At 54.3% G+C, this 13418-nt stretch overlaps 1 protein-coding gene across 1 annotated transcript; it reads left to right on the forward strand.

The window, feature by feature from the left end:
• The first annotated feature begins 989 nt into the window (after window positions 1–989).
• Window positions 990–12209, forward strand: CATIP (ciliogenesis associated TTC17 interacting protein). The gene is made up of 10 exons (XM_004617188.3): window positions 990–1100; window positions 1299–1388; window positions 2094–2294; window positions 3051–3106; window positions 5002–5088; window positions 5247–5414; window positions 6404–6528; window positions 10758–10834; window positions 11088–11176; window positions 11965–12209. Exons 1-10 carry the CDS (start codon window positions 1076–1078, stop codon window positions 12106–12108), a joined length of 1062 nt encoding a protein of 353 aa, XP_004617245.3. The 5' UTR covers window positions 990–1075; the 3' UTR covers window positions 12109–12209.
• The last annotated feature ends 1209 nt before the right edge of the window (window positions 12210–13418 follow it).

A 13418-nucleotide genomic window follows, 5' to 3' on the forward strand; every position in this document is an offset into this window, starting at 1 on the left:
CTCGCACGGACTTCCTGCGCCTCACAGGTGGACAGTTCCGCAGCCCCGCGGGGGCCCTAGCAATGCCCGTGTAGTCCCGCGGCCCCTGAGCACCCCAGCGCCACTGGGGAGGCTTCAATTTAATTAACTGAAGCCATGAACTGCTTTGTTTGCCCATTGCTTTTTTTTTTTTTTTTTTTTTTTGCTTTTTGGTTATACCCCGTGACGCACAGGGGTTACTCCTAGCTCTGCACTCAGGAATTAGCCCTGGCGGTGCTCAGGGGACCATATGGGATGCTGGGAATTGAACCCAGGTCGGCCGCGTGCAAGGCAAACGCCCTATCCTCTGTGCTATTGCTCCAGCCCCTGCCCATTGCATTTTAATAAAACTTGAAAAAATGACATGAAATAAAAGGAATTTTATGTTCTTTTGGCCTGAGCTGTATATATAAGGCAGCGGGGAAGGCGTTTGCTTTGCAAGAAGCCAACGGGGTTCCACCGCCAGCACCCCATAGAATCCCCCAAGACTTGTTAGGAGTGCAAAGCCAGGGGTGAGCCCTGAGCACCCCTGGGTGTGGTATGCTCTCCCATTCACAAGTGGCGCCTAAGGACACAGAGCAAGGGGCCTGGACGCAGTGCAAAGGTTGAAGTCTGGGGCATTGTCCTGCACCAGGAAGAGAAGCCAGCCCAGCTCCCCCCGGGGTTAGTCTGCGGGTGCAAGGCGGTAACATCGAGACCACCCCCTCCACACCCCCGCCCCCCCCCCCCTGCGGCTGCAGATGGGCCCAGGGATCCCAACTTGTGGGTATCTACCAGGGCTCCCTACATGCCCCACCCCAGTCTGACTCAGGGTCACCCCTTCCAAGGAACATGCTAATGACCCCCCACCCACCCCGGCCTGCCCAATGCTCAGGGGTGGGCCTAGTTGATAGCAAATATTAAATAATAACCTCAGGGGTGGGCCTAATTCCCTGCCCAGGACCCCGAGGTCTGGGCGATGGGTGAAGTGTGCCCATGGCCCTTTAAGAGGCGGAAGCTTGCTCCCGGTTGCCATGGAGACGGCTGGATACACAGCGGGGAGCAGCAGCCCCGCAGCATGTCCCAGAAACTCCAGTTCTCAGGTGGGAGAAGTCTGCGGGGTGCGGGGGGGGGGGGGTCGGGCGGGACTATGGAGGGAGCAGGGGGTCGCTGGCGGGGGGTGGGGGGGGCTTTGAGGCTCTGCTTGGGGCGGGAGGAGCCCTGCGCTCCCCGGCCTCCTTCTCCCCCTGCGGTCCGACTCAGCCTCTGCTCCGACCACCCCCCCCCCCCTCTCCGCCTAGACTCCAAAACCAGCGGCCCGGATGAGGAGCCTGACCGTGGGGAGCCCCTCAAGGCCAATGCTGAAGCCATCCTCTTCCTCAACTCCCTCCGTGAGCCTCGCTGCGGGGGGCAGCGGGGGGCGGGGCGCCCAGTCTCGCAGCCGAGACTCCTAACACTCGCACCCGAGCTCAGACTCAGATATAACGGGCTGGGGGCGGGGGCGGGGGTGGGGGGGCGTGTAGTGGGAGGAAGTTCTTATCTGCGGGGTGCAGCTTGGGAGTGGGGATAAGAAAGGGTTTCTGTGGGGCTGGAGCGATAGCCCAGCGGGGAGGGCTTTTGCCTTGCAAGCGGCCGACCGGGGTTCGATTCCCAGCATCCCATAGGGTCCCCTGAGCACCGCCAGGGGTAATTCCTGAGTGCAGAGCCAGGAGTAACCCCTGTGCATCATCGGGTGTGACCCAAAAAGAAAAAAGAAAAAAAAAGGGTTTCTGGAGGGGCCGGAGAGATAGTACAGAGTTAAGGTGCTTGCCTTGGAAGCGGCCCACCAGGGTTCGATTCCCAGCACCCCATAGGGCCCCCGCCCCCCCCCCCCCCCCCAGCACTGCCAGGAGCGATTCCTGAGTGCAGAGCTAGGAGTAAGCCCTGAGTGTGGCAGGGTGTGGCCCCAAAATGAAACAGAAAGAAGGGGTAAGTGAAGGCTGGGGACCCTCTGGAGGGCCAGGGTTCAGAGAGAAGCCCGGGAAGAAAGGCTTTGCTCTGACTGTCCCCCCCCCACCCCCACCGCCGCCACCACCACCGGGGTCCTGCGCCCCCAGAGGAGGAGGAGCTGCAGCTGCTGCTCTTCTCGGAAACTCTGGTCATGGTCTCGGACGCGGGGGAGCCGCAGGGCGAGCTGAGCATCCAGGTGCAGAGAGGGCGCCACCAGGACGTGTTCGGGATCTTCACTCACTGCCTCTTCGTGCACGCGTCTAGCCGGGGCTCCATCGACAAGTCGCCGTGTGGCAACACGCTCCAAGGTAGTGCGCCGGGCCCACCCCCTCCCCCGCGCCCCCCTCCCCGGGGCCTCTATTCCCGCCCCGCCCCGCCCCGCCCCGGGATATTCCCTTGGGAATGGAATGAGGTGAAGGACTGGGGGACTGGGGTGTGGCTGGGTGAGGGTGACAGGGACGTCGCAGCTAGAGAACCCCGGGAAGAGCTGAGTATGAGAAAGAACAAAAAAAAAAAAAAAAAGAAAAGAAAAGACAACAAAAAAGAAAAGAGAATAAAAGAGAAAAAAAAAAGGAAAAAAGAGAAAAAAGAAGAAAAAAAGACAACAAAAAAAAAAACAAAGAAAAAAAAGAAGAGCTGAGTATGAGAGAACAGGAGCTCACATTTTTATTTATTTATTTATTGCTTTTTGGGTCACACCCGGCGATGCACAGGGGTTTACTCCTGGCTTTGCACTCAGGAATTACTCCTGGAGGTGGTCAGGGGACCCTATGGGATGTTGGGAATCGAACCTTGATCAGCCGCGTGCAAGGCAGACGCCCTACCCGCTGTGCTATTGCTCTAGCCCCACATATGAGTAACTCTGGTTCTGTGTTATGCTTCCCCGGGCCCAGCCAGGAACGACCCTTGAGCACAGAGACCCTTAAGCACCAAGAACCATGACCCAATCCCACCCACCCACCCCCCAAAATCAAGAGCCCAGTGACCCTATTGCGCCACACCCTGCCCTACCCCCTGCTCCCCTGCTCTGGGCCACCCACCAGCCTCCCCTCCACTCCCCTCAGGGTATCTCTCGTGGAAAATGGAGGTCCTGGAAGAACAGAGTCAGGAATTCATCAAGGTACCTCTCCGGGAGCCTCCAGCCTGGCCCCCAGTGCTGGACTAGATAGCAGACATCCTGGGAGGGATGGGGAGAGGGTGAAAGGAGGGTGGAAGGGTTGGGGAAATGCGCCCCAACCTCCTCCTCAGCTACCCCGTAACTCCCATCACACACATAAACCTGGCGAGCTGGCCACCCGGCTCTGACAGCTCAGAGCAAGGCCCAGTTGTTGCTGCCCTTTTATTTATTTATTTATTTATTTAGTGGTACTAGGGATCAAATCCGGGTTCTTGCATATAATGAATGTGCTCTTGAGCCATATCTCAGGCTCTTTATTGTTTGGGGGTGACACCCAGCAGTGCTCAGGGCTTTCTCCTGGCTCTGCACTCGGGAATCACCTCTGATGGGTCTCAGGGGACGGTAAGGGATGCCAAGGATCGAACCCAGGTCTGCCACGTGCAAGGGCCCTCCCTGCTGCACATTGCTGTGGCCGCAGAGGGTACTTCTTGCTGCCCTTCTCCTGAAACGTAATCCCTGGCCCACCCTGGACCCCCTTGGGGACCATGTGTATTGGCTTTTCCCAAAGTCCTGTCACCACCTCACCTCCGATTTTTGCTACGAGTCCTTCAAACCCAGCCCCGTGACTTCATGAACTTCCGGAATCAATCAGAAACAACCCCCGCCTAAGACCCTCCCCGAAGACACCAAGCCGGCTCTGCCCTTGCATTGCTTTGTCCCTTCCCCCCTCCCGAGCCCCTCCCTCTGCTCTTAGGAAGAATTTCTTCTATGATTGGAGGGGGTGTGTGTGTGTGCACACTTGGTTCCCATGCTTGCACATGTGTCATGGTACATACACAGAATACTTTGCTGTGGGCTGGATAGAGGTCACACAATTCTATGCTGGACCCAAGATGCCAGGCCACAGACCTTCTGGGATCGTGCTGGGATGGAATCTGGCTCATCACTGGCCTCATGCCTGCAAGGCAGGTGGCCACCCGCTGAGCTAGCTCTGGGTCCCAAGATCACTTTTCGCTTTCTGTTACACCGCAATATGCCTTGTATGCCCACACTTCACTACATTTGGAAGCTTTTATTTTGGGGGTCATGGCACACCCACCAATGTTCAGGGATAACTCCTGACTCTGAACTCAGGAACCACTTCTGGCAGTGCTCGGGGGACCATGTGGGGTGCCAGGGATTGACCTTGGATCAGCCGAGGGCAAGAAAACAAACAGATGATACCTTTTAAAATAAAAATTACAATAAATAGCAGTACTTCTACATTAAAATAAAATAAAATAAAAATTTACATTTGAATTTCTGATTTTTTGAGGATCAGGATTTGGCATAGTCTCTGATCATTTAAATATTTTTAGTATTAGAAATACTGTTATAAAATTGTATTTGTGATGTTCACCATAATCATGTGGTTTGCTTGCTTATCTTGAAAATATTATCTGGACTGAAGCAATAGAACAGCGGGTAGGGCATTTGCCTTGCAGGCGGCTGACCCAGGTTTGATTCCTCCATCCCTTTTGGAGCCTGGCAAGCTACCGAGAGTATCCTGCCCGCACGGCAGAGCCTGGCAAGCTACCGTGGTGTATTCAATATGCCAAAAACAGTAACAAGTCTCACAATGGAGACGTTACTGTTGCCCGCTCGAGCAAATCGATGAACAACGGCAAGACAGTGCTATAGCGCTACCCAGAAATGCTCAAGGCTTACTCCTGGTTCTGCACTCAGCAATTACTCCTGGCAGTGCTTGGTCCCCTGGCAGAACCATATGGGATGCCGGAGATCGAATCTCAGTCAGTCAGTCATGTGCAAGAGCCTCCCACCAGAGGAAACGGACGCGGTGATCTTAGTATATGCCACCGGGTGGATCCCCGATTCTCCCCTCCATGTCTGGCCCTTAGTTACAAAACTTCCCCATGGAACGGAAGCTGAGCTTGGCGAGGAAGGATGACCAGCTGATTATCAACAGGCGTACCACGGAGGGTGAGGTGAGGAGGGGGGAAACGGATGCCACATCCTCTGGGGGCCCCCTGCAGAGGCACATCCTCAGGTCCCCACCAGGCCGTCTGCCTCGCACCTGCCTTGCCACCCCCCCTCTCTCCCACTTCCTGGCCTCCTGGCTCTGACCCAGACTGTCCTGGAGCAGGAGGTGAAGAAGGAAAAGACCACCAAGCCCAGCAGCTCCTTTGAGGGCTTTGTCTCCGAGGCTGCCAACCTGGTGCTGCTGCGGGTGATGGCCTGGCGACAGACGGTGCCCAGCAATGCCCGTTTCCTGGCCTTGGACGCACGGGGCAAACTCTGCCATTCCACCTATGTGAGGAACCCCCTGGGGAGGGCAGGGGCGGGCTGGGGGGGCCACTAGAAGAAACGAGGAGGTCTCACACCTGTTTTTTATTGATCTTGGCTAAAATTTCATAAGCAGTGTCCCACGGTGGCAAATTTCAAAGTCCCTAGGACTCTGAATAGCCTGGGGTTATGTTTATTTGGGGGCCACACCGAACAGCGTTCAGGACTTGCTCCTGGGTCTGCACTTAGGGGTCACTCCTGGTGTGGCAGGGGGGAAACCACACATGGTGTTGCCAGGGGTTGAACCTGGCTCGGCCATAAGCAAGCTCTACTTGCTGTACCATCATTTGTATCGTCACTCTGGCCCCTGGACATGCTGTTTCTCACGAGATGCGGTGGGGGCTGATTTGGTCAACTTTGCAAGTGGTGTGGTGGTGTGTTCCGTCCAAGTCAGGACAAAGAGGGCCGAGGAGGTGGCTCAGTGGTCTAGCACATCCCAGCACAAACAGGACAAAAGCTGTCACCAGCAGCAATGTGAGGGAGTGGAGAGCTAGCACAGCAAGTAGGGCACTTGCCTTCCATCCGGTGATCTGGGTTCAATCCACAGCACCACGTATAGCGCCCCCGCCATCACTCCCCTCCCTGCCAAGGAGTGATCCCTGAGCACAGAGCCAGGAGTAAACAGCCAAGTGGTCCCAGAGCCACTTCTCAAATCCTCACTGGTCTCTCTGCAGCCCTGATTGGCTGATCCCAGAGGGCCTAGGGAGGGGTTGGAGCAGGAACAGGTTGGAGCTGGTCTTCTAGGAGCCTTGGGGAGACGAGGTCACCCATGCTGCACCCTCAGGTCCTTAAACCTCCAAAAACGGGAGGGTGCAACTCCAATCTGCAGTGCAGGGCCAAGGATGACTTGCCACCGGAGAACAAGGAAGGAAGTTGCAAGGAGAAAGGGTTAGTTTTAGGGGGAGACCCCGGTGGGCATTCACCTCACCTGTTTCCCTCCTTTCTGGGTGCTTCCAGGAAGCCCTGGGCTCCCAGGTGATCCAGATCAACCAGCAGCAGGCGAAAGTGTTCATCGTGGAGCAGAACATCCACTCCCAGGAGGGCATCCCGCTATCTTACCAGTTCTACCTGCTCTCCGACGGGTGAGCTTCTGGGGGTGGGCTCCAGGGGGCAGTGTTGAGCTGGGCGCTGGCGCGCAATGGGGCTAAGGACTGGAGCCCGGACCGGGAAGAGAAGATGTGGAGATCCCGCGCGCCTTGCTTTCTCCACATCACTTTTTCTTCATTTCGTCCCCCGTTCTCCTGATCCTCACAGAGTCTCTCACACCTTACCAAGGGGCCTTGGATAGCTGAGGTCGCCCTTGCTGTGCCCACAGGCCCTAAGACAGCGCTCAGGCAGCTCGTACTGGGATGGGTGCTTATAATACCCACAACCACCAGTATTGTATTATTACTGGGCGGGGAGGGGTGGCGGGTGGGGGAGGGGGCGGTAAGCAGGGGCCTGGCGGTGCTCAGGGCTTACTCCTAGCTCTGCACTCAGAGATCACTTCTTTTTTCATTTGGTTTTGCCTTTAGCACACCCCGCTATGCTCAGGGGTTACTTTCGGCTTCGCACTCAGGAATTACTCCTGGTGGTGCGTGGGGGGACCATATGCAGTACCGAGGATCAGTGGGTCAGCTCAGCTGCATGCAAGGCAGACACCCTACCTGCTGTATTATCCCTCCAGTCCCCTCAGGGATCACTTCCAGTGGGGCTCAGGGGACTAAAGGCGGTGTTCAGGATGAAATGTGAGTCAGCTGTGTGCAGGCAAGCACTTTGCCCACTGTCACTGCTAATAGCTCTGCAGCCCCAGCACTGTTATCATTAATTTCACTTCCGGTGGTGCTCAGAGCACTATTATCATTAATTTCATTCCGGTGGTGATAAATGTAGTGTCAGGGACTAAATAAAAGTGTGCTGCCTACATACAACTGGACAACCACATGCAAAAGAATGGGCTTAGAGGGGCTGGAGAGATAGCACAGTGGGTAGGGCGTTTGCCTTGCATGCGGCCGACCCGGGTTCAAATCCCAGCATCCCATATGGTCCCCTGAGCATGGCCAGGGGTAATTCCTGAGTGCAGAGCCAGGAGTAACCCCTGTGCATCGCCAGGTGTGACCCAAAAAGCAAAAAAAAAAAAAAAAAAAGAATGGGTTTAGACCTCGACCTGACACCATGCACAAAAGTCAGATCAAAATGGATTAAAGACCTCAACATCAGACCACAAACCATAAGGTACATTGAAGACAAGGTAGGCAAAACCCTCCAGGATATTGAAGATAAAGGTATCTTCAAAGATGACACGGAACTAAGCAATCTAGTAAAAACAGAGATCAACAAATGGGACTACATTAAACTAAAAAGCTTCTGCACCGCAAAAGATATAGTGACCAGAATACAAAGAATCTACAGAATGGGAAAGGATATTTACCCAATACCCATCAGATAAGGGGTTGATATCAAGGTATATAAAGCACTGTTTGAACTCTACAAGAACATCCAACCCCATCAGAAAATGGGGCGAAGAAATGAACAGAAACTTTCCCAAGGAAGAGATACGAATGGCCAAATGGCACATGAAAAAGTGCTCTACATCACTAGTCATCAGGGAGATGCAGATCAAAACAACCATGAGATACCACCTCACACCACAGAGACTAGCACACATCCAAAAGAACAAAAGCAACCGCTGTTGGAGAGGATGTGGGGAGAAAGGGACTCTTCTACACTCCTGGTGGGTATGTCAACTGATTCAGCCCTTTTGGAAAACAATATGGACGATTCTCAAAAAATTAGAAATTGAGCTCCCATTTGACCCAGCAATACCACTGCTGGGAATATATCCCAGAGAAGCAAAAAAGTATAGTCAAAATGACATCTGCACTCATATGTTCATCGCAGCACTGTTTACAATAGCCAGAATCTGGAAAAAACCTGAGTGCCCTAGAACAGATGACTGGTTGAAGAAACTTTGGTACATCTATACAATGGAATACTATGCAGCTGTTAGGAAAAATGAGGTCATGAAATTTGCATATAAATGGATCAGCATGGAAAGTATCATGCTAAGTGAAATGAGTCAGAAAGAGACAGACATAGAAAGATTGCACTCATCTGTGGAATATAGAATAACAGAGTAGGAGACTAACACCCAAGAATAGTAGAAATAAGTACCAGGAGGTTGACTCCATGGATTGGAAGCTGGCCTCACATTCTGGGGAGAGGGCAGCTCAGATAGAGAAGGGAGCACCAAGTAAAATGTGGTTGGAGGCCACGCAGGGGAAGGGTGATGCGTGCTGAATGTAGACTAGAGACTGAACACAATGGCCACTCAAACACCTTTATTTCAAACCACAACACCTAATTAGAGAGAGAGAACAAAAGGGAAATACCCTGCCACAGTGACAGGGTGGGGTGGGGGGGAGATGGGATTGGGGGGTGGGGAGGGATGCTGGGTTTATTTGTGGTGGAGAATGGGCACTGGTGAAGGGATGGGTTCTCGAACTTTGTATGAGGGAATCATGAGCACGAAACTGTATAAATCTGTAACTGTACCCTCACGGTGACTCACTAATTAAAAAATAAATAAATCTAAAAAATATATATATATAATTAAAAAAAAAGTCTTCTGCCTACAAAGCACGTGTTTTCATGGGAGCTGGAGCGATAGTACAGTGGGGAGGGCATTTGCCTTGCACGTGGCCGACCCAGGTTCGATTCCCAGCATCCCATTTGGTCCCTCGAGCACTGCCAGGAGTAATCCCTGAGTGCAGAGGCAGGAGTAACCCCTGAACATAACCCTGAGCATTGCCAGGTGTGACTCAATAGCAAAAAAAAAAAAAAGAAAAAAGCATGTGCCCCTGTTCTCTCTCCAGCCCAGCCACCACCAGACTTGAAACAACTTGGCACGCAGGAAAATCAAGGGGCTGGGAGGAGCATCATGTGCAATGCCAGGCTGCCCCCAGCAAGGGGCTAGCACATTTTTTTTTTTTTTTGGTTTTTGGGTCACACCGGGTGATGCACAGGGGTTACTCCTGGCTCATGCACTCAGGAATTACTCCTGGCGGTGCTCGGGGGACTATATGGGATGTTGGGATTCGAACCTGGGTTGGCCGCGTGCAAGGCAAACACCCCACCCGCTGTGCTATTGCTCTAGCCCTGTTACCACCACATTATGAGGAACTGAGGGAAGACAAAAAGAGTTAGTTTCTCAAGTGTCCCAAGAGACCTAGGGGCCGGGGAGATAATAGAGAGCACAGGACACTTGCCTTACACTCAGCCATCCTGGGTTTGATTCCTAGAGCCCCGTATGGTGCGCTGAGCTTGTCATAAGTGATCCCTGAATGCAAAGCCAGGAGTAAGCCCTGAGCAGTACCGGATCTGGTCCCCAAACCAAAAAAAAGTACAAGGTGTTGGGGGGGGTGGAAGATAATCAGGAAACTGGAGGTACCCAGAGTCCTGTTGGCTTTCCTTATTCCACAGCGAGGGTTGTTTCTTTTTTTTCTTTTTCTTTGTGGGGCGGGAGGCAGGGTCACACCTGGTGATGCTCAGGGGTTACTCCTGGCTCTGTACTCAGGAATTACTTCTGGCAGTGCTTGGGGGGCCATATGGGATGCCAGGGATTGAACCCAGGTCAGCTGCGTGCAAGGCAAACAAACGCCCTATGGGCTGTACTATCGTCCTGGCCTTGGGAGAGTGTTTCTATTTGGAATGTCTCAGAGCAGGCGGCTTTTTTATTTTATTAATTTTTTTTTGTTTTTGCTTTTGCTTTTTGGGTCACACCCAGCGATGCTCAGGGGTTCCTCCTGGCTCTGTTCTCAGGAAATTACTCCTGGCGGTGCTTGGGGGACCATGTGGGATACCAGGCCAACCCAGGTTGGCCTCATGCAAGGCAAACGCCCTACCCACTGTATTATCACTCCGGCCTGGCTTTTTCATTTTAATGTCTGTACCTGTAGCAGACTGTGTCCAGCCGTGGCCACTAAGGTGTACTGATACATAGAGGCAATAGCAGCCACCAGTCTAAAACACAGAGACATTGGGCAGGAGAGATTGCTGAAAGGGCTGAGTGCATGATTGGCATGTGGCAGGCCCCGGGTCTAACCTCAGTACCACATGGTACCATGAGCACCACCAAAGCAGCCCAGAGTAGCCAGGTAGCACTGCTGGGGTTCAAGAGCCCACTATCTGAGCATCTCAGATGAACTAGAGGCAGAAATTCAGACAGGCAGGACGTAGGCAGGCCAAGGAAGCCCAAAGGAGGTTCCGGAGGAAGCAAGATGTTTCCAGGAAGCTTCAATCTCACCCCTACCCGCTTTTCCGCTGCACCTAGGCACCTGGCCAAGAGGTTCCAGGTGGGCTCCCCGGGATGCTGTATGATCTTCAAGATGCCCAGCATGAGGGAGGAGGGTGAGTGAAACCTCGGACTGTGGAGAGAGGGAAGGATGGGGCTGGGAGTGGCGGCAGGGCTGGACTTCGTGCCCTGGGTGGGATTCCAGAGAGAGATGCCGTGAAGCCTTAACTCTCCAGCCCTGGGGGTGAGGGGTATCTTTTCATTGCCATCCCCCAAAGTCAGATGATTTGGCCTAGGAAGGAGCACTGGGGTTTGGTGTAGCCGGGGCATCTGGAGTCTGGAGGACAACCTTGCTCCCTCCCCATCCAGATGAAATTGAGCCTCCCCCAGTATTTGGGAAGAAGGACCTGGTGTGGGAAGACGACCCTGAGCTCTATTCCAGATTCATAGAACGAAAGGTGAGGAGGCTGCCGCCAGCCTGGGGTCCCCCGCTACTCCCCACAGCTCCACGCACTCACAGACATTGAACAGAGTTTGTGTGTGTGTGTTTTTATTGACTCACCATGAGATACAGTTACAAAGCTTTCATGTTTGAGTTTCAGTCATACAATGATAACTCCAGCCCCCCCCCAGTGGCACATTTTCCACCAATGTCCCCAGTATCCCCACCACACACATATCCCAACCCTCTCCCTGCCTCCATGGCAGACAATGTCCCCCAAACTCTCTCTACTTTGGGGCATTATGGTTTGCCATACAGACACTGAGAGGTTATCATGTTTGGTCCTTTATCTACTTTCAGCACACATCTCCCATCACCAACATGCCTCCAACCATCACTGACTTAATGATCCCTTCTCTATCCCAGCTGCCCTGTCCCCCCGCTGTTTTGTTTTGTTTTGCTTTTTGGGTGGGGGCCACACCTGGCAGTGCTCAGGGCTTCTTCCCGGCTCTGCGCTAACTCTTTTGGTGGGACTGGGGGTGGGGAGGACCAAACTCAGGGCGTTGTGCAAGGCAAGGGCCCCCGCCCACAGAGTCACCTCCCTGTCCCTCGCCCCCCTCCCCCGCCCCCCTCCCCCACCTCCGGAACAGTTAAGTTCCCCAGGTCTCTCCTGGTGCCTGGGAAGTGCACACTCCGGGGAGCTGGGCGGCAGGGAGGCGGCAGGAAGGCGTCCTGGAGCGCCCGCGCTCGCGTGTCCGTAGGTCTGCGCACCTCAGCCCCGGGGTCCCCCTCCCCCCTTCCCAGGAAGAGCTTCGTGTCAGCCACAGCAGGTACCTGGGGCAGCACCCCGAGGCCAAAGCACTCATCTCCGACTTTCTGCTCTTCGTGCTGCTGCGCCAGCCGGACGACGTGATCACTTTCGCTGCCGAGCACTTCAGCCCCGACTAGCCATTCGTGCCGCTGACCCAATCCTTGGACCATTTCCACCAGCGGTCCGCGTTCTGCAAGCCCGAACCCAAGTGGAAAGAAATAGAGCCGGACTCGCGGCGCGCGCGCGTGCGCACTGGCGGTGGGGGCGGGGCGTGGGCAGGACCGGGCCGGGTGTGGGCGTGGTCTGGAGGGGCGTGGTCGGGTGTGGGCGGGGCCGAGCTGCTACTCTGGCGGGCCAGCAAAGGGGCAGCCTTTGGTGGGGGCGGGGCGGATTTTTTTTTTAATTTATTTATAGGGGAATAAATGGGTATTCCCCGTCTCTTGACCGTGGGAGCCATAACTTTACCCCGCCCACGTGTGGTGTCTTTGGTTAAAAGTAGGAACCGTGGGGTACAGCGGGGAGGGCATTTGCCTTACAAGAGACCGACCTGGGTTCGATTCCCAGCATCCCATATGGTTCTCCGAGCACCGCCAGGAGTAATTTCTGAGTGCAGAGCCAGGAGTAACCCCTGTGCATCGCCGGGTGTGACGCAAAAACAGTAGAGACCGAGGGACGGAGCGATAGTCCAGCAGCAGGCTTGCACCGGCTCAACCTGTGAGCCGAGAACTGATCTCTGAGCTCGGAGCTAGTAGTAACCTCTGAGGAGTAACCTCTGAGCATAGCCGGGTGTGGCCCGTCCCCACCCCCCAAAAAAAGTAGGGACCAACGGGCTGGAGCTTGCTTGCATGTCGCTGAACTGGGTTTATGGTTTCCCAGCACCACCTGGGGCAGGGGCCAATTTTCCTCATTAAAACAACAGAGGGCTTGGAGCGATAGTGCAGCCAGCCAGTAAGGTGCTTGCTTTGTACACAGTGGAACAGTGTTCTATCCCAGGCACCCCATATGGTCCCCTGAGCCCTGCCAGGAGTGATTCCTGAGTGCAGAGCTAGGAGTGTAACCCCTGAGCATCACCAGATGTGGCTCTTCCTCCACACCCTCCGCCCACCCCCCCAAATTCCCTCGATATTCAGGAAGCACTCCTGGCTCACCTTTCTGGGGATGAGGGAGGGAGTCTCTCCTAATGGTGCTCAGGGAACCATGTGGGACCAGGCATAGAGCCTGGTCCTTTTCCTTGCAAAGTATGTGTTCAGCCATTCCAGTCATCCCTCCTGCCCAATTTCAATCCCATGCAGCTCCCCATTGCTCAGCCCAGCTCAAGCCTATAAATGAGCTCAGCAAACAGGGCTTGCCTTCCGTGTACCAGATTGTTCTTGGTATCTGAAAAGAGGCAGTGACAAGGCAAAGTGACTGTTCCCGTGGCCCTTCTGGGAAGGATGATGAAAGAGAC

Source organism: Sorex araneus, chromosome X (assembly GCF_027595985.1).
Source record: "Sorex araneus isolate mSorAra2 chromosome X, mSorAra2.pri, whole genome shotgun sequence".
NCBI classification, from domain to species: Eukaryota; Metazoa; Chordata; class Mammalia; order Eulipotyphla; family Soricidae; genus Sorex; species Sorex araneus.

Excerpts from the sequence above, each read along its gene's own strand:
- CATIP (XM_004617188.3), top strand. The coding sequence starts at position 1,076 with ATGTCCCAGAAACTCCAGTTCTCAG. Across the intron at positions 3,107-5,001 it reads AGAGTCAGGAATTCATCAAG|TTACAAAACTTCCCCATGGA; the intron begins GTACCTCTCCGG and ends TCTGGCCCTTAG. Across the intron at positions 10,835-11,087 it reads GCCCAGCATGAGGGAGGAGG|ATGAAATTGAGCCTCCCCCA; the intron begins GTGAGTGAAACC and ends CTCCCCATCCAG.